The sequence below is a fragment of the Papaver somniferum genome, chromosome 9 (assembly GCF_003573695.1).
Source record: "Papaver somniferum cultivar HN1 chromosome 9, ASM357369v1, whole genome shotgun sequence".
Taxonomy (NCBI): Eukaryota; Viridiplantae; Streptophyta; class Magnoliopsida; order Ranunculales; family Papaveraceae; genus Papaver; species Papaver somniferum.
In genome coordinates this window covers 170,068,835-170,095,769 of record NC_039366.1, presented here as the reverse complement: position 1 = coordinate 170,095,769, position 26,935 = coordinate 170,068,835, and the positions used below count along the sequence as shown (strand labels likewise).

At 37.0% G+C, this 26,935-nt stretch overlaps 3 protein-coding genes across 4 annotated transcripts; 1 reads left to right on the top strand and 2 right to left on the bottom strand.

Annotated features, from left to right (window-relative positions):
• Window positions 1-235: 235 nt before the first annotated feature.
• LOC113313194 lies at window positions 236-2,801 on the top strand. Its single transcript, XM_026561932.1, has 5 exons — window positions 236-354; window positions 799-873; window positions 974-1,090; window positions 1,317-1,406; window positions 1,613-2,801. The coding sequence occupies exons 2-5, from the start codon at window positions 856-858 to the stop codon at window positions 2,234-2,236; spliced, it is 849 nt and encodes a 282-aa protein (XP_026417717.1). The 5' UTR covers window positions 236-354; window positions 799-855; the 3' UTR covers window positions 2,237-2,801.
• Window positions 2,802-20,827: 18,026 nt separating this feature from the next.
• LOC113312856 (NAC domain-containing protein 72-like) lies at window positions 20,828-21,584 on the bottom strand. Its single transcript, XM_026561590.1, has 3 exons — window positions 21,438-21,584; window positions 21,057-21,323; window positions 20,828-20,965 (listed from the first exon to the last, which is right to left on the bottom strand). The coding sequence occupies exons 1-3, from the start codon at window positions 21,582-21,584 to the stop codon at window positions 20,828-20,830; spliced, it is 552 nt and encodes a 183-aa protein (XP_026417375.1).
• A 497-nt stretch (window positions 21,585-22,081) lies between these two features.
• Window positions 22,082-25,679, bottom strand: LOC113311353 (arginine/serine-rich coiled-coil protein 2-like). Of its 2 annotated transcripts, none has more exons than XM_026560193.1 (7): window positions 25,470-25,679; window positions 24,836-24,983; window positions 23,906-24,676; window positions 23,624-23,803; window positions 22,783-22,874; window positions 22,588-22,662; window positions 22,082-22,445 (listed from the first exon to the last, which is right to left on the bottom strand). In XM_026560193.1, exons 2-7 carry the CDS (start codon window positions 24,969-24,971, stop codon window positions 22,188-22,190), a joined length of 1,512 nt encoding a protein of 503 aa, XP_026415978.1. In that variant the 5' UTR covers window positions 24,972-24,983; window positions 25,470-25,679; the 3' UTR covers window positions 22,082-22,187. The 2 variants fall into 2 exon arrangements, with proteins under 2 accessions (XP_026415978.1, XP_026415979.1); XM_026560194.1 differs by having other exon boundaries at window positions 22,088-22,408; window positions 25,470-25,674.
• Window positions 25,680-26,935: the final 1,256 nt, after the last annotated feature.

Sequence of the window (26,935 nt, the reverse complement as noted above, 5' to 3'; positions counted from 1 at the left end):
CAATACTTTGGAGATTTATTAAAGTTACCATAAACCAAAACAAAAAAAAACTTATCCCCGGTGCGAAGCGGTTACTATCTAATAACAGTGTTTAAATCTAATATGAATCTTAGCCGTCGAATGTGTTGGGTCCCTCCAAATCGAACGCCAACGAGCGGTGATTTTTTAAACTCCCAAACATAGCCTTAATTCCCACTTTAAATAATGCTCCGGAAAATAAATCTCAAGAAAGAAAGAACAAAAAAAGCAACCGTAGCAGCTCCTCCGTCTCTGCTTAGAGGTAGAGACCGAAAGACAGAGGTAGAGACCGAAAGACACCTGCATCTTTCTCAAACGGCTTGATATATTTCTAAGGTAAACTCATCCTCACTATTACTTTGTTTTTTTGTTTTTATTTAATGGTGAAACAAGAGAACCAGAAAACAAACGTTTTGGGGATTTTTTTAGGGTTTTTTCTAGTTTGATGAAGAAGAAACGAAACAGAGATGAATATTGATTGATTTAGAGTCGACTCCCTTTGAGAAATTAGAGAGTTTGGGGGTAATCTTCAGAGTTAGGATTTTATCATGTTTCAATCGCATTATTGAAGTCCATGAAGCTCAGAATTGCTTCTGAATTTGAACTAAACCTACACATTGTTAACTCAGTGATTTTTTAACATATGGCAGTCCAATTGAAAGTTAAATACGGCAGTGGACCATATTGAAGGCTATTTTTAAGTGACTTGAGTAGTAGTGTTCAACTGTAGGATTCAGAATAAATTTTTGATCATATCTTCGGTATGTACTCTAAATGCAGGGAAGTCATGACGACGTTCAGAAAGTTTAGCTTGGATGATGTGTTTAACTAACACCCATGCTAATGGAGTCGGGTGTAAGTATTTAGTATAATAATTTATTTTTTATCTCTTTTTATTTTTCCCCTTTTACATGTTTTCTGCGGTTGATCGGTTTTTGCTTTTTTGTTGCCAAAGGACCTGGAACAAGCTATCTGTCTTCCCAATTCTGTTCTTATTGCCAAAGGACCTGGAGGAGCAATGGAGTTGATATCTTGCTTGGACAAAGATATGGACATAGAAATAGACACTAAGGTATGTGTTGATTCTTAAACCTAGAACGCGGGCTTGCTGATCTTCTCCCTCTTTTCTTGGATGAACTTAATATAGAGATGTTGGAGCGATGTTGTTGAGATCTAGATTTGGAAGGGAAATTATTTCCCGGCTACTTAGCCAGTTCAATAATTAAGTGGTAATAGCACACACATATATCTCCATGGCTCAGAACTTATACCCTTACTGACTTTGTATGTTATTTCAGCGGAGTACTACGTTTGACGGCGAAATGGTTGCAGGCTTTCCATACTTGTCGTATAAGGATGCATTCTCTCTTTCTCCATCCTCGAAGGAGGTATACACATTTTGAACTTTAATAACCCATCTATGCATATTGATATCGTTAGAAATTCAATTTAGTGCAAATCTCATCAACTGCCAACCATGCCAGTCATAAGTTCGAAAATCATTTAACTGTACATTATGGTACTTTGAATTGCTACTATAATTCCTGCTGTTGTTTCCTTTACACAACTGCTTATAAACTCTTTTCCTTTTCAGCTTAAGGTGAACAGTAAAACAACCCTGAAAGTGAATGTAGATCATTCATCATACATAGAGGACGAAGTTGTACAGTGGACGATAATTCCTGAATGCTTCAGTCAGTACAGTAGTATTCCTAAGTATTTCATGTTTGCAGAAAAATTAGACTCCTCTTATGAGGATGAGTTCCTTGGAAAACAAGACATAATTAGAGTATATGTTTGCCAGTTTCTGAAGAACCATACACTGTTTGTTGATGGGGCCTATAGGTCCGACGCCTGTTTTGATGGACGCAGAGGTGGGCTTGGCGGTGTTTACAGGATTCCCGGGGGGATATTGGAAAGGTGTTTTTTGGGGGTATCGAATTATGAACAGGATGATTGTTTCTTCTACGAGTTAGAAGCGGTCTTAACAGGACTTGGTATGGTGGTTGATTGTCCACAGGTTCCAGAAAAGTTAACCGTTGTTTGTGATAATGGGGATGTTGTAGAGCAGATGCAGAAACTGTTAACAAAGAAGAACTGGGATGAGATACGTAAGCGACAGTCTCTTCTAGAGAAAGCAGAGAAAGAGAAGAAAGATGATGAAGCTTATGAACCCGTAAAATATAAAGAGAGCCCAAGTGAACGAGCCCCCCCGTAGACAAACTGAAGTTACAGATTTTAGAGCTAATGGTGAAGCACTGGACCCCTGAAACTATTGAGTTTGAACACACCTACAGGGAGGGGAACTCCCCTGCCAACTATTTGTCTCATCTGGCGACGGTTATTGGAGTTGTTATTTGGGGACGATCAAGTGCAGAACTGGATGCTTACCTTCAGTATCTCCTGAAACGCGACCTCCTTGGGTACTATTTGAGATTCGGCAAAACCTACAGATTTATTCAGAGGAGAATAGAGGCTATGAAGAAAGCAACAGCTCCTCGTCCCTGATCATAGCAATTTTGTCAAGCTGTGTGATACGAACAGGTAGCAATGCAGTGGTAATGTCTTGATATATATGAGCAAATTTATTTATTTTTTTTGACTCTGACATACTGGTGGTTATACGGTTTTGCTCGAGAAACCATAAATATCACTACACTAACTGAAAATACAGTGAGATATTTTAGTAGACCCGTAATGAGATCATAACTTTCTTTTTATGTTGTCAGTTTATCTATGAATAGCTAATGACAGATGAGAATACATGATTAGTCTCACAACTATTAAGCTTTTGATCCATACTTTGTTATTTATTTTCGTCTGTTCACATACAGGTGCAGGGAATTATCTTTGATAAGATCCTTGTATCCATAATAATGTGCAGGCACTGTACCTGAAGGCAAGGGGTTGGCATTCCCTATGTTTGGTTGGTGGTGGTGCCATCATGCAAACTAAAAAATGACCATGAATAATATTTTTTGGAAGATCATTCTTGGTTAGTAATAGGTGGCATCATCTCCACCATAGAGTTTTGTGAGGGATGTGAAGCATTTTCGGCTTTTGTTGGCCCGAGAAGATTCTTGTACTTAGAACATCATATTTGGTAGAATATCTTCCACGGGTAACTAGTGGAGATAGAAATCTTATTTATACTCAAAGTTGTTACAAAGATTAGATATTCAAAAACGATATAATAACTAACTAAAGAGAATGAGTTGCACGCCTTCATAAATGTGCAGTTAGCTAGTCTTGTGGAGGACTGACTTAGCTTCCTAGTCTTGTGGATGACTTGCGACTGTATGCTTAACACCTCCCCTCAAGTTGTACTTGAGTTGACGAATGTGCAACTTGCTTCTAATGTACTGGAACCATGGTGAAGATATCCATTTCGTAAATATATCAGCCAGCTGGTCTTTTGAACTTATAAAACGAACTTGTTGTAACTGCCCCTCAAACTGTTGTATGAGAAAATTTGTGTTTCTCTTCATAGTGTGAGATAGTCAAAATACCTCTTCAAAGTTTTAGTATGAGATAGTCGAAATACCTCTTCAAAGTTTTAGTTATGTGTTGATTAACAGACACAAGGGTTATTGATCTGTGTTGGTTAACAAACATAGGTGGTATTGATCTGTTTTGGTTAACAGATATAAGTGGTATTGATCTGTGTTGGTTAACAACAGATATAATTGGTAATGGTAGTGTTCTGTGTTGATTAACAGATACAAATGGTAATGGTAGTGATAATGTTGTTTAACTGATTTTGAAAGAGGGTGTTGATGGGAATAGGGATATGTATTGATGGTGTGAAAGATGGTGGAGATTGGTGTTGTAGGTAGCATGGATGGGTGACGCGAGTAGAGTATGTGATGGAACTAGTGATACGGGTGAAAAACAAACACTTGCACATTACGTAGAGTTCAAATCTCTTTCAGCTGTTTTCATAAGCAGGTTAGGGGTTTACTATACCTTTTCCAACGTTGGATTGTATTGTATGGACTTCAAGTCTCTGCTCCACAAACCAAATTCTCTTAAATTACTCGAATACTAAAACAGGTTTAAATCCATACGATTCAACGACAACTAAAACGACAAGAGCATCTTCTCCAATTGGTTTTTCCTTTTCTTTTTTTTTTACCGGAAAAAGCAATTGAAAGAGGGTTTGGTATGAAGAGATAGGGGATTTGAGTATTTGGATGCTGATATGAAAGTGGTTGTGATGGTGGTGATCTATTGTTGGTTGTGGTGGCGATGTCTGTTACAGCAAAAAAGCGAGGGGATCGAACCCCCTGATACCAACTTAGAACATCATATTTGATAGAATATCTTCCACGGGTAACTAGTGGAGATAGAAATCTTATTTATACTCAAAGTTGTTACAAAGATAAGATATTCAAAAACGATATAATAGCTAACTAAAGAGAACGAGTTACACGCCTTCATAAATGTGCAGTTAGCTAGTCTTGTGGAGGACTGACTTAGCTTCCTAGTCTTGTAGATGACTTGCGACTGTATGCTTAACACTTGTTGAAGACAACACTAGATAGTAAAGAGTCATTTTACTACAGCGATATCGCGATACGATATTTTGCCGATAATATCGGCCGGTATGGGCGAAAATGATACAACGATTTTCCTGATATTGGATATCTCCGGAATCTGGTGTGAACATCATGGTACTTTCGGTCGGAATTTTAGGTGAAGGAAGAGACCTAAGTCTCATTCTCATCGATGGAAACCTTTAATCCTTTCGATTTGAAGCAATTGAATCCATAAAGAAAACAGGAAAAAGATTAAACAACAGTTTCAAAAATTGAGAGATTTAAGGAAACAGTTTTAGGTATAAAAGAGACTGATTGATTGATTAGGTTTCTGTGCGCGAGAGACAAATTTTAAAATATGGGCTTGATTTTCTAAAATCATAGAAGAACATAAAGTCGATCACTAAATTTTTCTAATTTTCATAAAATAAGAGACATAGACTATGGTGATCTCCATTTGCTATTGAGAGATGGGAACTGGGAAGCCGGTAAAGAGAGAGGAGAGTGAAGTTTACCACTTGTTAATCATGCGTACAGAGGGTCCTCGCCACGTGGTATGGTAGGTGTTCGTAAGACACCTTAGGCTTAAGGCTTTATTTATTTTTTCTGATGACTAGAAGTTTAGTTTTTTATTTTTTTTTTATTTTTTTTATTTTTTATAATCAAGGGCCTTCAATAAGGCTAATGATCCCCCTCAACTGTTGGGATGAGACAAACAGAAGGAACAAACCAGTAGGAATTGTTCTTCTTTGCCCATAGAGCAAGCTCATGAGCTACAGAGTTACAAATACGCGGTTGAAAACTAAATATACAAGCGACCAACTTAGAAGAGAAAAGTTGAATGTCTTTGAAAATAGCATTCGTACGCGAGTCTCCATAAAACTTGCCAGCAGAAAATTGATCGATGAGAGATTTCGCATCACTCTCAACTATAATGTGAGTGAACTGTTGCTCCAAAGCTTTCTTCAGAACTGCCCAGATGGATCTGGCTTCAGCTTCTTCGGCAGACTGAAATTCAAAGACTAGGGAGGCACAAAAGGAGGCTTTCTTTGCAAAATCACGCATCACATATGAAAAGGCGAGGGTACCCAAATATACCTCAAGCTAAAACTTTTCCTACCTATAAGTCCTTTCTCCGAAAGTGATTGTCTATGGACTGAGTCGAGACAATACAACTAATCGGTTGACACTTCGTGTGATCGTCTATGGATACGAAATCGAGAAAATACAACAACGAAGTATGTTTACTTGATACAAAGGTTCGGACTTAACCAAACACAATAGGATTGCTTATCAAGTAAATATAAATTAACGTTTGTGTGATTTACTTCAATTATAATAAAACAATTATAATGCGGAATATAAAAGTAAATGACACATCAAGATTTTGTTAACGAGGAAACCGCAAATGCAGAAAAACCCCGGGACCTAGTCCACAATTAAATACTCTCAGGATTAAGCCGCTACACAAAATTACACCTAACTTCGTATAGTTGAGACCAAGTAACTAACCATATAGTTCACTTAGTTACGTCTGTATTCCCACGCCTCCAACTTATAAATAAGCACTTGGAATAATCCCTTTGGTTCGTATTCCAAACAGTAAAGGAACAAGAAATCTGTTTGGTATCAACTTTATTCAACCAAGTGATATGAGTCAGACAAAGGCTCTTCCGTTTATCTCAACATAAACTCCTTCGTCGGGTCTAGATCTATCTTGTGTTCAATCACCCGAAGGTAATCGTTTAAGATTAATCCAATCAATACCTTTAATCACAAGGAAATGTATTGATGTTGATCTACTCAATTAATCAATCCAATCTACCACAAGGATAAACCGATTATTAATTGGATCCTCTTTTACCAAAACAAGTATTGTGCACACCAAAGATTATAAAACCCAAGTCAGATCTTCAATATCTTCTTTGTCTTCAAATCTTCTTAAATCTTCAATAAAAACCTGCACACAATCACTTGAATCTCTTGTGATCAATCACACACAGAACGGAGTCTGTTAACAATGGATTATCACAAGATCGTCTTTAGAACTAACAACATTCTAAAGATCCCTGTCGGAACTCTGAACTAGTTTGAGTGAATCTTATATCAGAAGAGAAGATTCTCAAGAATAAACAAACTAGGTGCAATCAGATTTCAACCACCGTTAGTCAATCAAATCAATCGAAAACAAAGATAAACCGCAATTATCTAGTTTCCCACCAACGGGTCGCGCTAGAGCTTCTAAATCCCAAAGAAGACTTTAAACTGAGCGGCCGTAACAGATTTCACCTAATTAGATTACTCTCCTCTCCGATAGGCGGCTACACCGGTAACAACAACAAAAGAGTAAATTTGTTGTTACGAAGGATTAGTTTGCTAGAAAGGAAATTATAGACAAGGAAGTTTGGACACCAAGTAATTTCCAAAACCGAAAATATTCTCAAGATATTCATAAAAGCACAGATTCGGTTTTCATAATTCCTGGAAATGCTCTGTCCAAAAATAACGATCGAAATCTCTCGGAAAATATAATTAGTAAATGCACATTACTAATTCTAAAAATTTTCCTACAAAATGAAATTAATAACCTTAATTAAAAGATTCTTAACTTACTTATGTTTCGATCCTGGGATTCTCTTCCCTTAGCCGTTAAGGAATATCTTTGAACAATTATAGAAAATAAACATTCATAGCACTTGTTCAAAGTTTGTCGACATCTTAACTTTGTAAGTTCTCTTTCACACTTACATCCTTGAAACCGATTTGCCACACTTCCAAACAAGTTTAGAATTGGTTCATGTGACTTTCAAGAACTATGTGATTGATCAAACCAACATTCAATCACAATCATGGGTTTACGGTTCTACCAAAACAAGTTTCGGTTCTACCTCCATGTGAGTACTACGCATAGTCACACTAGCTTCCCAAAATTTCGGTTGACTAGGTACTAGGATCGGTTCCCCACATATATATGGTATCTAACTTATATGTGTTGCACATGCTCACAGGATCGGTTCCCCTTTCTTCTATAAACCTTGTTGCACCCCGTACAAGGATCAGTTCCCCTTGATGTACTGCACCCCTTACAAGGATCGGTTCTCTTTCCGTTACTAGGATCGGTTCCCTTTCCCTTACAAGGATCGGTTCCCTTTCCCTTACAAGGATCAGTTCCCTTTCCCCACGGCAGACATAATCCGATCATACCACATGTGATTACTTAAGATTGGTTTTATTAATAAAATTTATACCAATACAAAAGTCAGGCCTTTGTGAATAGTTCTACCAAGAACACAACAAGTTATGAGCGGTTATACTCTATCACACATATTGGTTGTTCATAAGATATTCCATGAATAACAAAACCAATAACACCTAGCAATTTCTTTTTCGGTCCACAAACAAGTTTATGAACTTACTTCCTTAGAACACATGTAAACATTGTTCCCTATGATGAAATCCTCACCTCATACCCATACATAATCACAATAGCATTCAAATGATTATGGCGATGTCTTATCTACAAAGTTTAATGGTTAAGAAATAAACCTCGTATTGTATTCCTTAATACTATGTCTATCTAGAGTTCAAATATGCTTCATAGTTATGTTTTCAATATGCACGACTTGAAAGATACGTCAGGGAATGAAACAGTTCAAGTCAAATATCACTAACCTCGAGTGGAAGGATGATTGTTGTCGTTGTAGCTCCTTGCTTCTTCACATCTTCAAGTCTTCGCAATACTTGTAATCTCATATCCTAATACTTTCAAGCTAGCCTATACGAAGTTTAACTCTAGTACATAATCAAGTGACTCTTAACATGAGTTTTGATTCACTAAAATATGACAACCAAACTTGACATAACAACGCTTGGTGGGTTCAACCGAGCCATGCTCTAACAATCTCCCCCTTTGTCAATTTTAGTGACAAAAATCTTACATCATATGGATAAACAAATTACAATAATTCATTACAATCCGCTTGATTCCGATTCAACAGCACAGTGAAACTGCTTACATTCAATCATTGAAAATTCCGATGTTGAGATTATAATAACAAAGCTAATACTCCCCCTAAGGAAGATAGGTATATATTCAATCCGCACGTCTTTGTTATACCAATCTATATGACATGTTACTCCCCCTTAGTCCGTGCTTTCACTCTTTAGTTAGATAAAACATTCAAGTACCGACGTTCTTTTCCTTAGTGATACCAATTAATATAAAATTAATGCCAGTATCACTTGTTTACTCCATATATTTCTCCCCCTTTTTGTCACAAAAATGACAAAGAAATGAAAAAATAAAGGACAACACGAAAAGAATCTTACAAATCTCAGAATAAACTTGCAAACCTGTAGAGTTAGGCACGAGGATTCCACACATCACGTTCTGATAACCAATATCAAAACCGAAACTACAAGTAGTCTTATTTTGATATGCTACCAAGGAAAAAATTGCCTGAAACAATTTTTCCAATTTAGTTTAGCAAACCAAAAAACAACTAATCACATTAGCCCCTTTGCTAAACCGATTGTTCAAAAACAACCGCTTAATTCGATAAGACCAAAATAAAGAATAAACTCCATTTTCCTCATCAGGTTCTAATTATCCATAAACTTAGACCTTTCAATTTTAAACAAACCAAATACTAGGTTAGTTAACTAGCATTTCTTTGTTTAGGCATTCGATTAGACTTGAATAACTGAAACCTCACTTTGATAAGACAAACTAAGATCAGAATAAACTTAGTTTCTTATCCGGAATCGAAATGGACTAAACAACTCATCCCGTACACATATTATTTCTTTAAGCCATAAATAATTCATACAAACCAAAATAAATCAACTTGTATAATTATTCACCTCAACCGGAAGCAATTGAAACAACAATAGACATTATAAGCACCGCAATTGCACCGCAATTGCACCGTAATTTTGTAAGCCTAAACGATTGATACCATACAAAAGCAAGATAACAATAGTTTTTCTTAACCGGAACCAATTGAATCACACACACATCAATTGTATCGAAATTTTGTAAGCCTAAACAATTGATACCACACAATAAAGCAAGATAATAGTTTTTCTTAACAGGAACACATCCACACACACATCATGGAATAAATATCAATTGAACCTAAAATTTCGTTAAGCAAAAGCAACAAATATATAATATATAAACTCGGGCTTTTCTTAAATAGGAAAACAATTAACTAACAAGATTGTTACCTCAAATTTCGCATCCACTTCTCCAATATGATTGCATCTTCGTCCAGGGAGAATTGATATCGAAATATCACCACGTTTTCATCCTTATGTGCGAACAAAAGAATAACAACACACCTCAACCTTTACCAGAGAAAGGTTGAAAACTGGTTTTAACTATTGCAAGCAAAAGTTGAAAACCGTCGAAACACATATGCTTTTATGCTGAACCAAAACCGATTCAACATATTGTGACTTTTTCACATATTGTTTCTACCAGAAACCCTCATAATCCTTTGATAAAGCCTACCTACTAGGTATAGAACTTAATCCCGCTAAATCAAAAAGTCACACAAACCATGAGGGTTCACAATATATGAGATCGAATATTAAGGTAATAAAACCGAAATCAAACATCCCATAAACATACATAGCAATAAGGTAAAAACAATTAAGCACAGGCTATGTAAACCAAAAACTATCACAAGAAAAATTATTAATCAAATAATTTTATACATAATAATTTTATTCATAATAGATCAAATACCATCAATGAAAGAAATAAAAAATTGATGTCTATTAAACTAGATTAAGTAATTGTACTCATTCATCCTTGTTATCTTCTGTTTCTGATTTCATCAATGTTTTTTTCAAACATTTCAAGATTGTTGGAGTGAAAACTAATCATTTGAAGATCACGAAAATCTCTGTAAGATGCCCAACAAATAGAGTGGAAAATAAATTCCTTTCGAGCAACAGAGGATAATTCCTTCAAGAGTTCCTTTCGTCCAATTAGTTCAATAACTCCTTCACATAAACTAGTGGCCCTAACTTCAGAAAGAGAGGGCATGATTTGGTATGAGCACAAATCAGAACAGATTTCGAATCTTCTTTTGTTAGAGGAGTCCAAAACACTTTCCACTTACTGGATACAATATTCTCCCACAAATTCGTTGTAAGACCTTTTATTCTCCGTGAAGAGAATTATATGAATTTTTCTAGTTAGTAGATCATGAAATCTACAGGAATATATCAACTCAGATATAGTATTCTTTAAGTCATTCATTGTTAGAGAACCATGAAGGTTTCGAAAAAAGAATAGATCATGAAATCTTATGGGATAACCACTACACTAGCCAAATTGGAGTTTGCTCTGGTACGTTTCCTTAAATCAGCTCTGGGATTAATTTTCCTTTTGAGATTTGCTAGGGCATCTTGTTCAGCTGAGTTAGTTGTTCCTCTAGTGATGATTGGTTTGGTATTTGGAATAGCAGCAGTTTTGAATCGTCTTGATGAATTTTTAGTGCGAATCAGACCACTAGGAGTTGACTCAGTACCCGAAATAGAAGCAGCCACAGTAACATTTTGAGCAGTAACTTGCTTGAGAACAATTGGCAACCCATTCTCCAAAGGAAACAAATGCTGTTGGACAGGACCAATATCAAAAATCTTCAGAGTAGTGGATATGTTAACAAAGGGACCCATCTGGAAGGTGTTTGATAAACTCTTCTGAATGGTATTTTACATTCTTTGATCAGTAGCTTCTGCTTTTCCTTTGTTGCACATAGCAATAGCCGGTGACTCAATTTGTGTTTCTGGTATTATCTCATTTTGTTGCATGATAGTATCGGTGATGGCAGAGGAGGAAGCATCAACTTGATTGTTGGTAGAAGGAATCATTAGCTTTGAAACATCTGGGAGAACATACTTACTGCAGGAAGCATCAATTTCTTTAATCTTTTTTTGCTTTAACTTCCAAGCAGGACAGTTTTGATCTTTATGATCAAGGACGCGACAGGATGTACAGAAGTATCTTGGCACTATGATGTGTCTACATTCAATCAGAAATGGTTCAGATCTTCCACTTGTGAAGAGGGGAATGCCTGTTGGTAGAGCTCTCTGAACTGGAATTCTAATGCACACTTTAACATTCTTCTTAAGGGGATGTTTACCAAAAGGATTTTGAGCTTCAATTAGCTCTCCCATGCTGAGAGTAAGTTTCTAAAGATCCTCAAATTTAGTGCATTCAGTTGGGATATTACAAAGAATGAACCACATTATTTCTTCATCGAATGAGAGTTGATGGTTTGCAAGCCATCCTTGAACTGTAACAACTTTTAATACCGCAAGATAACTACATACAAACCAAGGTTTTTGAGAATTGATTCTGTTAAGATCCTCTTCAGATAAGAAACGAATAAGAACTTTGTTTCGCTGACCATTAAAGGTGGTAATGGTAGGTTTTTGAGCTAAAGGCCAGTTACTGCAAATGTAGAACCTAATTGAAGAAGTTGGGATCAGAGTTTCACAGAAAACATATCCAGCCATGCACCATTTCCAATTGCTATCATCTTCAGCTAGAATAACTTTCTTGTCAATAAACACTGGTTTGGCCAGAGTAGATGGTAGGGTTAATTTTTCAGCTATTTGAGCAGAAAGGGTTTGGATCTCTTCGTTCAAGCTTTGAGTATTTTCTGATAAGTTTGAAAACTCCATTATGTAAGAGAACTGGATATATATGAATGTGAATAGATGGAGGTCAGTGTTACAAGCAACTAATATAAATACAGTTGTACAGAAAAGAATCTCTTATTAGTACTATTTTGATATTGATTACAGACAATATGGATGAGGGAGAGACAGGGAGGGTTTGTTTGTATATGGATTTGAACCTTAAAAAATGAATGAGAAAGTTGTTGACTACGGATTGGAAAACTTTCAGGAGATATTTGGTGTAATATAGTTGTAGTTATACTGCAAGACTTGCTTTGGGGAAGAGAGTTAACATAAGGAATGTCACTTTCATATCTTTGCTTTATATGCACAATTCGAGTTGAAGTATTCACGTGAGTGTTGTGGAAAAGAAGCCACATATGGACATATCCAATAATACATCGTTGGGGCTTTTGTTGTGGGTAAGCTTGGGGATGTATGACGTAGTTTGGGGTAGTTGGATATTTATCATGTTTGTCCCTTCTTGGAATGACGTTTATATGATGATGCAAACAACCAAAGGAAATAATGGTAGACTAGTGGAGGGAAAAATTGTGTTGAAGTGAGTGGCTATAGTTTGGTTGTAGAAGGTCCATCGAGTAATTTGGCTTAAAAGTAGAGCTAGTAACGCATCTTCCAGCCATGTGCCAAACCGCAATGGTGCCTCTCAACTGATGTTGCATTCTTCTAGTCTGCATACAACATAAGAATTCAATTAGACCCCAACAAAAAATCTCAAAGTTTGGTGGCCTACCAAAGCCTCCCTTAATAGCAGTTCTGTGAGGAGTAATGGTAGTAATGAGGATTAGGTGTTGAAAATAGGTATTGATAGGGTAATGATGGTTATTACGGTGAAGGGGGTACGCATGGCTTTGAATGGGCGTAGAGAAAAAAGCGACATGATGGTTAACTAAGCGTCATAAATGAAATTTAATGAATGAAATTTTGCCTTTAAAAAGGAGGTTTTGGGCACCATTAGCAAATTTACTAGAAAGAAAAAAATTAGGAGAGATTTGGGAAAGAATGGCCAGTTCCAGTGCCTCAAATACGACGATTCCTGCGAACTCTGATCAATATAATCAAGTAAAGAACCATGCATTCTCCTTGGAGATGGAAGATTTACAAAGATTGAGGGATGAAGTTCAGGGGGATATAAATAGACGTGCAAACGAAATTGCTGATCTTCAGAGAGAAGAGGATGAAAATAAGAAGAGGGAAGATGAAGAGACTGAGTCATTGTATGCTGCTTGGATGCCGAAGCATTTTGAGAGGTCAGATCGAAAGACGGAGGAGAGATCAGAAAGGCATCAGAGGGGTCCAAAATTTGGTAGTGCAACTGAGAGTGATTCAGAGGCAGGATCTTCAGCAGGGTACGAGTATCATTTGGAAGAAGTAAATACCAGTGAAGAAGGATCTGATGTTGCTGAGGACAGGTTAAGGATGGAGAGATATCAAGATTGGAAGCTTCGAAGACGGTTTGAATTTGAGAGAGCCAATCCAAAGATATTTTCCAGGACCATGCAAGAGGGAGAACCCAGGGTTGAAAAGGAGAATCTTGTATTGGTACATCCTCGAACTGCTCAAGTGGAAGATTCCAGTGACTCCGATGATCAGCTTCCTGATGTCTCCAGGAGTCATGAAGAAGAAGATGAAAGTTATGAGGAAGATTAAGCTTCTGAGGATGGTGATACTTCTCCGGCTTCATCAGGAAGCATTTGCAGTGAGCGCTATGAGGAGGATGAGGACTGGAGCTATGATCTAAGGTTCTCTTCTGGAGTGTCGAGAGAAGCCAATTTTTCAGATTTTGAAAATTTTTTGATAATGAACAACAAGTTTTTTGCAAAAAGGTTTTCTCGATACTTTCTTTTGAAGTTTCTTGTTGGTGATAGTACTCTTGTGTTTGGTTCTTTTCTTTTTTCTGTCGGATGTTACAGAGTGTTGTTTGATTTCTGTTTTTTTGTTGGTAGTGCTTATGGTGGTGGTAGGGGAGGTTTTTTTTGTTGAAAGTGTTTATGGTGGTGGTAAAATCAGTTTGAAGTTGCAGGTAGAGATGTTGGTTGTGGATATTTGTATTTTGGTATGTAAAAATTATTGGCAGGATGATATTCTGTCTGAAATTATCTGTGTTGCTTTGAATTCTACTTTTAATGTTGTTCCATTGAGTACTTAACTTGGTAGTGAATGATACTAAATAGTGGTAGATTCTGATGAAGATTTGAAATAAATAGTTTAAGAGATTAATGATTGTAATGTAGATGTTTTTGAAATAGTTAGGGAGAATCATAAGAACGTCAAACAGAGAAACAAAAAATTTGGAAAAAGATAGGTGACGTCACGATGACGGGTCAGAGCTCTTCTAAGAGAGAGAATGTATTGATTTTTACCAGAAGTTTAGGCTTAAGGCTTATAGACTTTACTATTATGCTCAAAGGTGGGCGACAATGTTCAACAAAATTAGTCTCATGAAGCGTGCAAAAGTCATTTATACTAAAAAGTATAGGGAACTGAAATATTTCATATACTAAAAAAGTTATTTCATATTTTAGGCATTAATTATTTACTTTTTCTGAAATTTGGGGATCATGCTGAATTTTAGTTGGTTTTAGCTTTATGTTTGCTTAACTTAATATTTGGAACTGAAATATTCAATTGATACTTGAGGAGGAACGGATAATGTACCGATATCTCCCCGGTACAATGTTGTACCAGTGTACCGGTCCCTGGACGAGATAAACCAGTATTCGATATTACTTCACATTGAGTAGGAATACGCTCTCTAGAAAAGTTTCCCTCCTTGAAAAGATTATTATTGCTAAAGGGAATATAAAAAGCTGTAAAATACGAAGATGACCATGCTTAGTGTACACAAGTTCCACGGAAAGTTAAGTCAGATAAGAACATCTCTAGAAAAAACTCACACCACCTACGATTTTGGAGATAATTTTCAAAAATATTCTTTCCAGTTTTAGTTGTATAAATAATATTTTATCTTTGAGTTTGGATTGGAGACTCTCATCCTTTTTTTTAACAAAATAAGTAATCCTCAATAGATTGATAAATATTGCTCTATACTTCCAGAGTTGGAATTACGATCATTCATTACATTTTCATTCCTCTGTTGAATTTCTAAATAACTTAAAAGGGCCCTTAGGCTGTTATCTACCCAGTTGAGTTTAATTTCAAACTTCTTACAAAACAAAGAAAGTTTTACTGCCCAAAAAATATCATTTGGCATAACCAAAGTAAAGTCTTGTGCTAGAAAATTAATATCAAATTTCTTTGTGTTTCCAATATCTTCACTAATCAGGTAGCGTTGCCTTCGAGCTTCAGCATACATTCCCATCAACAACACCAGAGTTGGTTCCGAATCGCTTCTGAAGAAGATTTTGTGGCCACTCCAACATGTTTCCCATTGGAAAGCAGCTTTTTCCCAGCTTTTTCAAGCTCTTCTATATATGTGCTGGCAATGGATAAGCCTCTAGCTTCTCTGACAATTCCTGTATGATCAAGCAAAGTTAGACCGATCCCTGCTCTCAAAGAGGTATCTGCCAATGTCAGTGCAATATTAATTTTTAGAGCCATAATATTTCCTATGTCAACTCCCGGGTATTTAGTAACTCTAAGCACAACATCATTTTTAGAATTACAGTATATGTCTTCCATTATATTGTGACATGTGTTGTTCACCGTGTTGTAGCTATTTATGAATGTAATAATACTATTAGCAGTTACAACACTATTACGATATTTCTTTTTAAAGATCACATCACACCTAACCTTCCAAATTGACCAGATTATTATGCTACATAAAACATGTCATTCTATATCATAGTCCCCTCTGTTTGGATTGTTGAAACAGTCTGTTAACCATTCATGAAAAGTTGTCGTGTCATTTCGAACAAAATCCATACTAAAATTGAAATGCGTCCATATCTGAGTTGCGAAATTACACTGAAGGAACAAGTAATCTAAAGTTTCTTGACTTTCATTGCATAGTTTGCATTTTGTGTCAATATCAGGTAAAATTGCAGACACTCTCATGCTATTGGGGAGAATGGAGTGGGCTACTTTCCAAATAAATTTTTTTACTGCCGGTGTTGTCTGCATATTTCATATCCTACTCCATTTCTCTTCCACATTGTAATCATAATTTATATGATTGTACAAAGATTTTACGGTGAACATACCTGTTTTGTTTAGATTCCATTTCGATGTGTCCGTTTTTTCTTCTTTTGGTATACTAATTTCCTTTATTTTTTCTACTGTTTGGTTGTCAAAACAACTAGTTAGTTTATCATGGTCCCGTGTCTTTTGAAGTGTTATTAGGTCATTAACTTTCCGAAAACCTTCATTGCACTGAGTGTTCTTACTCAGTGGTGTTTTTGTCCTTGGTATCCATACATCATCCCAGATGTCGATATTTCTACCAGTTTCTACTTCCCAGAAACAACATTTTTTAATTTGGTTAACCCCTGACAACATACCCTTCCAAATCCAACTATCATTTGTTTTTGGTTTACTATTTATATGAAGTATGTCGATGTTTGGGTAGTATTTAGCTTTTAAGATAGAAGCACATAGAGAGTCAGGACTTTGATGAAGATTCCATCCCATCCTAGCTATCATGGCAATATTGTATTTCCTAAAATTCTTTATACCCAAACCTCCCTCCTCCATACTTTTACGGATAGAGTTCCAGTTTTTTACACACCCCTTTTTTTCCATTTTCGTTCAGCCCCTTCTCATTTTCCCCACCAATAGTTCCTCTGGAGTTTTGTTATCTGATTACAAATTTTTACCGGTATTTTGAAGCAATTCATTTGAAACACATATACTGACGAAGTAACATTTTTTATCATCACAGTTTTCCCCGCATTGTTTAGGTTAACACCATTCCACCCAGACACTCTAGTCCTCAGATTTTCATATAGAGGTTCAAAACAAGAAACTTTAGATCTATTAGTAAATAGTGGAGAGCCTAGGTATTTGTCTATTAGGGGAATTTCATTTACCCCTAAGATTTCTTTCACTCTTCTTCGAATGCTCGTCTCAGTTTTTTTACTAAAGAAGACTCCCGATTTGCTTAGATTAATTAGTTGGCCTGAAGCCAAACTGAAATTTTTGAAGAGCTCTACCAGGTTATGACAAGTTGTTTAACTAACCTTACAGAAAACCAGACAGTCATCAGCGAAAAACAAGTTACTCAAAGAAGGTGCTTGATGCTTCAGTTTTATTCTTTTTATCTTTCCAGTATTCTCAGCATTCTGAATAGCTCGAGAAAGAGCTTCAATACAAAATAGGAACAGATAAGGGGAGATTGGACTCTCATCCAAACCCACCCATATTTTTAAAAACATTTATGTGATTTGACTTATAAAAGAAGAGAACTAAATGTATATCCAAACTCGTTTGAACCCGACTAGCAGAGCCAAAACCCCACCAGATGGAGGAGGAATTTGAGTATAGAGCTCATAAACGAGAGATTGAAGTTGCAGACTAGACAAGGTCAGAAATTTCTTCTCCCGCTGCAATCCTCTTGGGTTTAATCACAAGATGGCTCACAAGATTAAAGTTCTTAACCAAAAGTTAGATCAAGTTTTGGAAGATAAGAGTACTCCCAGAAGAAACAGAGAAACTCACTCGCTTGTAGATGTTTCAATGTTTGTTGGAAGAGAAAAAGAGAAGTCGAAGAAAATCGATTTGTAGTTGGATAACTCTAGCAATCAACAAGTCTATGGCGTTATTCTCATTGTTGCCATGGGAAGAGTTGGAAAAATTGCCCTTGCTGGAACTATCTATGGAGATGATGTTGTAAAACAACATTTCGAAAAAAAATACTGGGTATGTGTATACGGCTCAATCCGGAAGCAGGTTTTTAATCAGATTTTAGATTCTGGAAAAAAAAAATATACGGCTTGGATGTCATGGTAAATGATCTTAAAGACAAACTCCAGAGTAATAGATACTTAACAGTGCTCGATGATATGTGGAGCGATGATCAGAATGAGTGGGACGACATGTTAAACAACTTGTTGCTCCTTGGCACCCGAGGCAGTAAAGTGATCATAACATCGCGATGCAATGAAGTTGTGTCACCGATGAGTTCTATATACAGGTAGAGATTTTCTAAGGTGGAGATTTTCTAATTTAAAAGAAAAATGCTATTTTTTATTTTTTTACTTCAGATTTCTAGTTTGATACTCATTATTGGATGATGACATTCTATAGGTATAGCTTGGCTGGTTTGGATAAAGAACTCATCGAAATGTAATTTGACTTATATTGCAATTTGCATCGTAGAACTAGAAATAGTGACTTTACGAGAACGACTGAGATTTGGTAATGCAGATTCTGGATCTTCTTGGTGATGTAGTGTCGAGGAGAACATCCTCAGTTCCTCACAAAATAGGAGTTACGAAGACTTCATACTATTGTAGTAGTTGTTAGAGTTCTTCATAACAGAAATTATAAAAACCAAAGAGTTATAGAGAAACTGGTAGAAGAGTTAGCTTTGGAGTTGGGACTTGGGAGGTAAGACTTCAAATTCACCTGTTATGCCTATTGGAACAACACAAAGGAATGCAGGTGTCCAAGGCTGGGAGCATCTAGACATATTCTACGTCTCCAACTTCCAGCAGCAGTGGGTGTTGGTGAAGATCTTTAGAAGGTTTGTTGTGGGGGGAGACAAGAGAGAAGAAGACAAAACACGTAGGCTGTCACGGGGAAAGGAAAAGTGTGGAAAGCTAAGAAATACAGAGGGTTGGTTTTGGGAATTTGAGAATGACCACCTAGCCTTTGTTTACAGGATGGACTTGGAGATACTCAGAGGAGAGGAATGCATTATGGAGGGGTATAATTCAAGGAAAAATTGCTACAGAAATGAACTTTTTGCTGCCAGCAGAGACCAATGTGCGGAGCCAAGGGTTGACTACCCCTGGTTCTAGTCCCCCTAAAATTTTAGAAATCCATATTTAGCCCTTACTTTCTTAAGTTGTTTATGTTAATCCCCTAGATTTTAGATTTTAGTCCCCCCATTCCTAAAATTATTAGATTTTAGCACACGTAGCCTATCAAAATTGTCTTTAGCTGGCTCCGCCAAGCCATGGTTGAGGTATGTGGAAAGCTATGTTGAACTACGAAATGAAAATTTAAAGGTGTACGGACATAAAGATTCATGATGGTAAAGGCTTGAGATTTTGGTTAGATTAAACTGAAAAACAAGTATCCTATTTGGTATGCAAACATTGCATAAATGGTAGAACAAGGGGAACGGAGTTCGGAATTCAGAAGGAACCTAACTGCAGGCCTTCAAATTGATCTCTTGGAATTAAAGCATGACACCGCAAGATCAACTTATCACTAGCAGGAAGATGAAAAGATGACTGAATTTTATGTTGGAAAAAATAGGGTTTCACAAAGGATGAATGACACAGAGAAGAAAGTGTTGCACTCCAAAACTTTCAAGGCTTGTATAAATTTCTTTTAGACAAATATTTCTACCCTCCCAATAACAATTGGCGATTACAACAGGTATGCGAAATATTGCCTTCAGGATACAATGAAAGCCCTGCAACGAAAACTGAATTCAAGGTTTGTACCCCTTGATTCAATCAAGAACACACAAAGAGATTTCTGATTTCTGATGATGCTTTTTTTTTGAAACAGAGAAAACAGATTGATTTTTCTTATATGTTAAACGAAACTGGGAGAAGCTATTTATAAAGGGTTTTGCACCTGTTGGGAATAGGTTTTTTTTGTTCGCCAACAGGTTTCTATTCACGAAACGTCAGGTTCCTTCATCAACAGACATCAATGGTGTCTTTTGGATTCGAAATTTTCGAACAGGCTTTTATCGGCCAAATAAAACCTTCAGTTCAAAAAATTCTTCCGGGAGCGTTGCCCCCTTGAAACCCCCACCAGGGGCGGTCTCCCCTGGACCCCCACGACCTGACCTGTCAGGTCAACCACAGCCTGGGGGGCGATGCCCCCCAGGACCCCCCTTTGGTTAGCGGCGTTGAAAATATTCCAACATTTTAAAGTTGGTTTTGAGTATACACAGGCAGTATGGTTTTGCTTCAAGCCTTTGGGATGTCGTGGTCGGAGCTCTAACTACTCAAAAAAATTCCTTCCATGAAGAATGCAACGTGGGAACAACATATGTACTGAGACCTGCTCCGGCCAATGTTTGTTGTGCAATAATTTGGATCTTGTGGAGAGAGAGGGTGCATGGGGAAGGCGAAACAAGCTGATGAGATTGTCAACACGGAGTAGATGCTCGCATATAGTTGTGGGACAAATTTTTGATTTTTTTTTTGATTTTTTGTTCTTTTTTTTTTGCACAATACTGAAGTTGATATTCATTTATAGATATAGAACAATAGAGAAGTCCGGGCAGTAGAAAACACCGGAACAAACATTACTTCAAAAACATAACTAATGGATCTTAATGCAGTCATTATCAAATTCCCTCATTACTTCAAATACATCGCGATTTCTGGTAAACAAGAGAATGTAGTAAATAATCAAAATTTTCCACATTCTTGATCAAACTTCACCTTCACACAAGGCCCTCCTCAACTATCAAATTCATCTTCACCGTCACTAAAATTTGTTTCCACGTCTTCTTCAACATTATCAAATTGCGTTTCTTCATCAACTATCAATTCCATCTTCTCGTTCTTGTATATTTCACACAAAATCCATTCATCCAACTGCAAGACCAATTTTTCTTTAATTATTATGATTCATAAAAAAAAAAAAAAAAAAAATACACCGAAAAAACAAATAAGATAACACACCCACCTCAGAATGGTTCCAGCCGGATCGAGTTGCCAACGTGTATTCGTGCATTACATAATCGGTTTCATGTTTTTCAGATTCCAGGCCTTCGTAATAAACCCAAGCGTGTTTGTATCCGATTACTGAATTCGAATTGTTGTGTGAATATAGGGAACTACGTCCTGTTAGCAACCAAAATCCCTGGCCTGCAACACGAACCTTTTTGTCTGCAAAGTTTGTGTCTTCGTCTCCTACACTGCAATGAGCGTCTTTAGGATCTTCACCTTCGTACTTTCTTGTAAAGAAGAAACAGTTATTTAATTCATAGCTTGTACTGTTTGGTGAGTTCTTCAGGATGGTAGTGGTACAGATTGTGTACTTGTTTCATTCTGTTAGGTGGCAAACCTTTGGTACGAGATAATAAACAATCAATTGTTCATCTGTTGGTTGAAATTTGAAACCAGACGGAAGTTTAGCCAACTTCGCTTCATTCTCAACATCGTCGTCGTCACCCATTAGCATTGGGTTTGTCTTGCCACTTGGAGAAGACATAATCGTGTTCTGAACGGGAGAGTGAACGAGAGGGATAGTCTGAGAAAGACAATATTTTTGCTATCCAATTTGGATAATTGAGAATATGATTTTAATTGAGAATATGATTTTAGAGATTCGAAGGCAGTGCTTATATAGGACTTGGATTCCTAACGGGGATAGGAATCCTAGTTGTAGTCGGATTCGGATTCCTCTTTTTAGAAATTTCGTTGCTAGGTCGGTGAAAACTCAAATCGTTACTAGGTCGGTGAAAACTCAAAAGCTGAGAGGAAACAACTAATGGGCCCACTTGCCTTGTTCATTCCTACGCAGAATTACGTTACTTCTTACCGCAATTTAATCATGGATGAAAAAGTATTTTGGGATCCGGTGGAGGATTTCCATTCTTACGAACTTTGGTGCTGCCAGTGGCCACTGGCCATCGGTACTGGACTTGCAAGAAAAAGCCCTTCAATATGGTTCTTCTTCAAAGAAAAAGACCTTTGTCAGAAAAGATCTAGAACTCAAGAAAAGCAAACATATATTTGTCGAGAGATCCCTTCCCCTTGTAAGACAAACAACACCTTGCCCAGCAAAATAAAAATGTTTCATACAAAGGCCAGTCTAGCGAAAATGAAAATTGTACGAGAACATCCTAGTCATATACGATAACGATAACACAAATGAGCTAATAGGTACTACTATAGACCTAACCCAACAGTACGTCCATCTCTCCTGCGTAGTCCAGCAGTATATTGCTTCTCCAAATCCAGCTGGAGCTCCTTTTGCTTCTCTGCTTGTAGTTCGCTGGTTTGCTCCAGTGTTTTCACTTCTCCCTTTACACCCTACAATTGGCCATAGGTACCAACGCAACCTCAGACTCTAAAATTGTGTCAGTAAATTTTAGGAATTGTAGTAAACGAGTTGATCATTCAGAAATTATGAAGATCTTTTTTACCATTTCTCATCTGAACTTGACCATTTCAAAAGAAAAATATACATGTAGTTGTGTATCGAAAATTACCATGAGTTTGTTGAATTTCTCTTGTCTTTCTCGGTCACCAAACAGGGGTACATCCCAGCGGTTACCAGATTGCACCTTTGGACAAAAAGATAATAGATAATATAGGAGAAAGTAGGTAAGTATCGCCAAATAAATTCAGCAAAAAGTTTCCTTGTAGATTGGAACCACTGGACACGAACTAGGAAGTAAAAATACCTCCTCCGTGGCAGCATTCTTTTTGTTTCCCCAAAGCAATTTCTTCTTTTGGTCAGTTGACATATATCCACCACCAACGAGGTTCTTATTCACTGTAGGATTTTAAGAAGTGCAGGTTATAACATAGTATGTACAGATTAGAAGTCAAACATCTGCCCTTTTACTTGACAGTGACAGAAATATTAAAGGAAGGGAGATACAAGAAAGAATAGTAGCAATGGAGATAACATGTTACCATTATCAGAAGAAAGTTAATAAAAGCATTTATAATAGAATAATTCTGACACTTCAAAAACGGTCTGAAGATCTCGATATTAACACATAAATATAAGTAGATCTCCAGGTATCACAATCTCGAAAAGAAGGCCCGACAAAATAAAGCGGAAAGCATAGCATCAGAATTATGTAAGCTAGCCGTCGCTTTCATAGGCAAAAGTATTTGTATTTTTCCTGCCAATACTTCTGCATACCCAGGTTGAAATGAATAAGCAAATTTGTAGAGGGAAAGCCTCGTCATGCAATTATGGTGCATGGAAAGAAACCTCTGTCACGTCCAATTTGAGAAGATCAAGCTTCCAAATTTTCCATAGCCACATAGTATTAAGTATTAACTACTACTACAACATGTTCGGTTCAAGTTATTGGAACCAATTCCTAGTAATTGAATCACTAAGTATGTCACAATAATATTGTTTTCCACCGTTTGGTTCATAAGAAAAATTAATTACCTTGTCATCCAATTATAGGGAATTCAATTACCTTACATGCTTTAATCAATGAAGCTCTAAGGAATAATCATAATCTGCAGAGATTTTCAGAAAATGGTTGCAGTGGAACATACCCATTTCTGCAGCTTTCGTCGCTGCAACTTTAGCTGCATTCAAACTATCCGCGAACTCTGCTTCGTTATAGGAAGTTTGAGCAGGTTTCGCCACAGTACCATCCCCACTTCCCTGGGCTGTCTTGGAATTTGAAGTCAGGTTTTCATCAGATGCAGATACAAACTTTGGAACAGGTTCTCCTAAATGGACACAACACAAGATGGTGATAAAAAGCACACCTGGAAAGCAACATAAAAATATAAGCATGCAATAAACTGATAACCAACTAGGCAATAACTTACTAGCTTTCACAAAAGAAGTGTCACTGTCTAAATTAGCCTTCATCCTTTTTACTGAAGAATCTTCATCTGCTTCTTTATCGTACCTCCCTTTGAGCCTGTCAGATTCTCCCTCCCTATGCTTTTGCTTTTCCACTGCTTCAGCATTTTGCCCATCCATTCCATGAGATCCTTTTACTCGACTCCCATTATTATCTTTACCTTTTAATAAGTCTTTTCCCTCGCCCTTGAAGCCTGAGGAGGATGTATGGTCATTCTTGTACTCTCCAAAACTCCTACGACAGTCCCTTGTTTCATCCCGTTCTCCCCCTCGAACCCTGTTACGCATCTCTCTCTCCACCGTCTTATCAGCTTCAGCTGCATCAGAAGAATTATATTTTTCTTTATGTTTATGTCGCTCCAGAGCCGAACTGTCTCTCTCCCTATCTCTATGAAATTCATCTTGGGTATCTCGCGAATACTTATCTGGGTTCCGCGAATACCCTCTAGACCTATCAGATTTACCGTCTCGCCTTGAATAATCAGTGGTGTTACTTCTCGACTCTCGACCAGACATAGAGGACCTCTTGTAATCCTTTTCCCCATCCATGTGCTTATGATACCCACTGTAATCATCATCCCTACGGTAATCTCGGGATCTCCCGTGGGAGTGCCGCTCAGATTGCTTGTGTGACTCCCTCCCCTCGTCCTTTCTCTTCCTTGAGTCATCAGAGAGTTTAGCATAATTTTCTCTAGACAGAGGTGGACTAGGGCTTCTACCATGCTTTGGACTTCCTGTCAAATATATCAATACAATTTGTATTACAACCAAAATGCAAAATCCATGGTACCTACAATTATAGCTATTTTTTGTGAATTTACAGAGATGCCGCCTATTTTCTTATTAAAAAACAACCACGAAACAGAAAATGTATTAATTAAACAACAAATCACCTGACAAAGATGACCCAGGTTCATTCACAGGAGAATAGCGTCGATATTTTCTATTTCCCCCATCATTTGAGGGTTTTCGAAATGATGGCTTTCCATCAGATTCATCTGGTGACTTAGACCTCATATTTGCGTCCATAAAACAAAAAACCTGAAAAACCAAAAACCATAAGATGTAATGTAATTGTATCAACTTTTCAAGCATACTACAGTACCAACAAAAAAACAGACAAAATTTCTAGGTACACCATAGAGGATACAGGAAATCAAATGAAGCAAGCGGGAATTGTTTCATCAAAATGAACAAAAATTCATCTTATCCGAAAAACAACGGTTTAACTTGCAATAATACAAACCCTAGAAATTAAAAAAACCAGAGATAGGTTTACAACGATTATAGCTCCTTGAAACAATTCAAAGCTTTAAAATACTATACCAAATTAGAGAGAGTAATAACCAGGTATGTAACTAATTTCCATAACAAAAATACCGACTATAATGTAAATTTTCAGATCTAGCCAAAAACAACAACAATAAAAGAGGATGTTTAATGCTCCCTTGAAACATAAAGCGTCAATGAAATAAATAATTTCGATGTAGAAACGAAATGGGAATGCAATTTTGAGATGATTTTGACCTTCTGATTAGCGAATTCTCCTTTTCCTTCTGAACTTTGTATGCTTACTTCTTTCTAGGGTTATGATGAACGAAAAATAAACCCTTTCTCGGGAAAGAATTCTGAGAAGAAAAAATTAGAAAAATATGACCTACGGATAGTTAGTATTCAGGCGCCCTTGCTCTAAACAAAGGCCCTCGAACTACCGGTGGTGTTCCCTTTCCAACATTGCTAATGGCGGTGTCAGTTTACTGGAGGGTACTAAAAGCAAGTCTTATGGTGGAAGAGTTCCATCTTCCATCTTCCACGCCACCTCAGCATTTGGAACCGTGGATGGAAGTGCAAGTGTAGTGGTGGAATAGTGAAAACGCTATTCTTAATAGCGCTAAAAAAACGCTATTCTTAATAGCGTTTTTTTCTCAGTCGTTAGATTTCAACAACTCATCCTAAATCTACGGACAAAAAAAAACGCTATTCTTAATAGCGTTTTCTTAGCGCTATTCTTATTGGCGTTCAGATGGATTCCACGAACCCTTCCACGAAACGGTGGAACCTTGCTTGGATTTTCTGTGGAAAACCCCAACTTGGAAGCCATTAGACTTGACATTCCATGATTTTTCCACACTTGGAATAGGTTGGATTCCACCATAAGACTTGCTCTAAAACTCATATAAGACAAACTAGAAAATCCTCTATCTTATATGGGTTTTGGTACCCTACCCAGTAAATTGGCACCCCCTATTAACAGTCATGCTCCCTTTCAACCTTCAACTTCAAGATGAATGTCATTTGAGAGGGAGCTTACACCCCGTTTGTTTGTATCCGAGTCAACCCATAACCCGTCCTATGTCAGATGTCAACTCGTTTGTTTTTAATTTGGAGTCAGATTGGACTCGATACCTAATTCGGACCCGTTTGAGTCAGGTAACAAAATACCCATGATTTATTGGATCAAGCCACTAACTTATATAATGGTGTAAGTTGAGCCATGCCGGGTAGTTAGTCATGTTTCCTATTCCATGTCAGGCCAAACGGGTTTCATATTCAGCTACCCAGAAAGCCTGACAGGCCGGATGGTCCAGGTAAAAACTTCTTATTTTGAGGTCCATAGCTGCCTCGAAGCCCATTCTACTAACACGCTAGGCCAGGCAAACCAAACAGGCTACGAGCTTTTTCTACTTTAAAAATTATATAATAACTGATTTACCTCTTGTTTGAAATCTAGAATTTGAATGAATTATAGTTTAAAACAATCTTATGTAACTAATCTTTTGAATTTTAAACATAAATGAAAATAAAAAATTTAATCCATCAAAAGACATAACAATTTACTTCAACGTAATACATAAAGTCTTAAGAAAGTTCAAATGGGTACCAAGTCGGTTTGTTTGGGCACTTATCAGTCTAGGCTATTAAATTTTAGTGAAAGCTCAAACCCGCTCATTTAAGCTACTCAGTCCAGGCGGCCCATGACAGGATGTAATAGT

Coding starts and splice junctions, on each gene's coding strand:
- LOC113311353 (XM_026560193.1), bottom strand. CDS start 24,971: ATGGACGCAAATATGAGGTCTAAGTCACCAGATGAATCTGATGGAAAG. Junction 23,804..23,905: donor CACTTCTTTTGTGAAAGCTA/GTAAGTTATTGC, acceptor GTGTCCATTTAG/GAGAACCTGTTCCAAAGTTT. Junction 22,446..22,587: donor AGAAATTCAACAAACTCATG/GTAATTTTCGAT, acceptor ACACAATTTTAG/AGTCTGAGGTTGCGTTGGTA.
- LOC113312856 (XM_026561590.1), bottom strand. CDS start 21,584: ATGTCTTCTCCAAGTGGCAAGACAAACCCAATGCTAATGGGTGACGAC. Junction 21,324..21,437: donor TTTATTATCTCGTACCAAAG/GTTTGCCACCTA, acceptor TTTACAAGAAAG/TACGAAGGTGAAGATCCTAA. Junction 20,966..21,056: donor CCGGCTGGAACCATTCTGAG/GTGGGTGTGTTA, acceptor TTGGTCTTGCAG/TTGGATGAATGGATTTTGTG.
- LOC113313194 (XM_026561932.1), top strand. Junction 1,091..1,316: donor ACATAGAAATAGACACTAAG/GTATGTGTTGAT, acceptor ATGTTATTTCAG/CGGAGTACTACGTTTGACGG. Junction 1,407..1,612: donor TTTCTCCATCCTCGAAGGAG/GTATACACATTT, acceptor TTTCCTTTTCAG/CTTAAGGTGAACAGTAAAAC.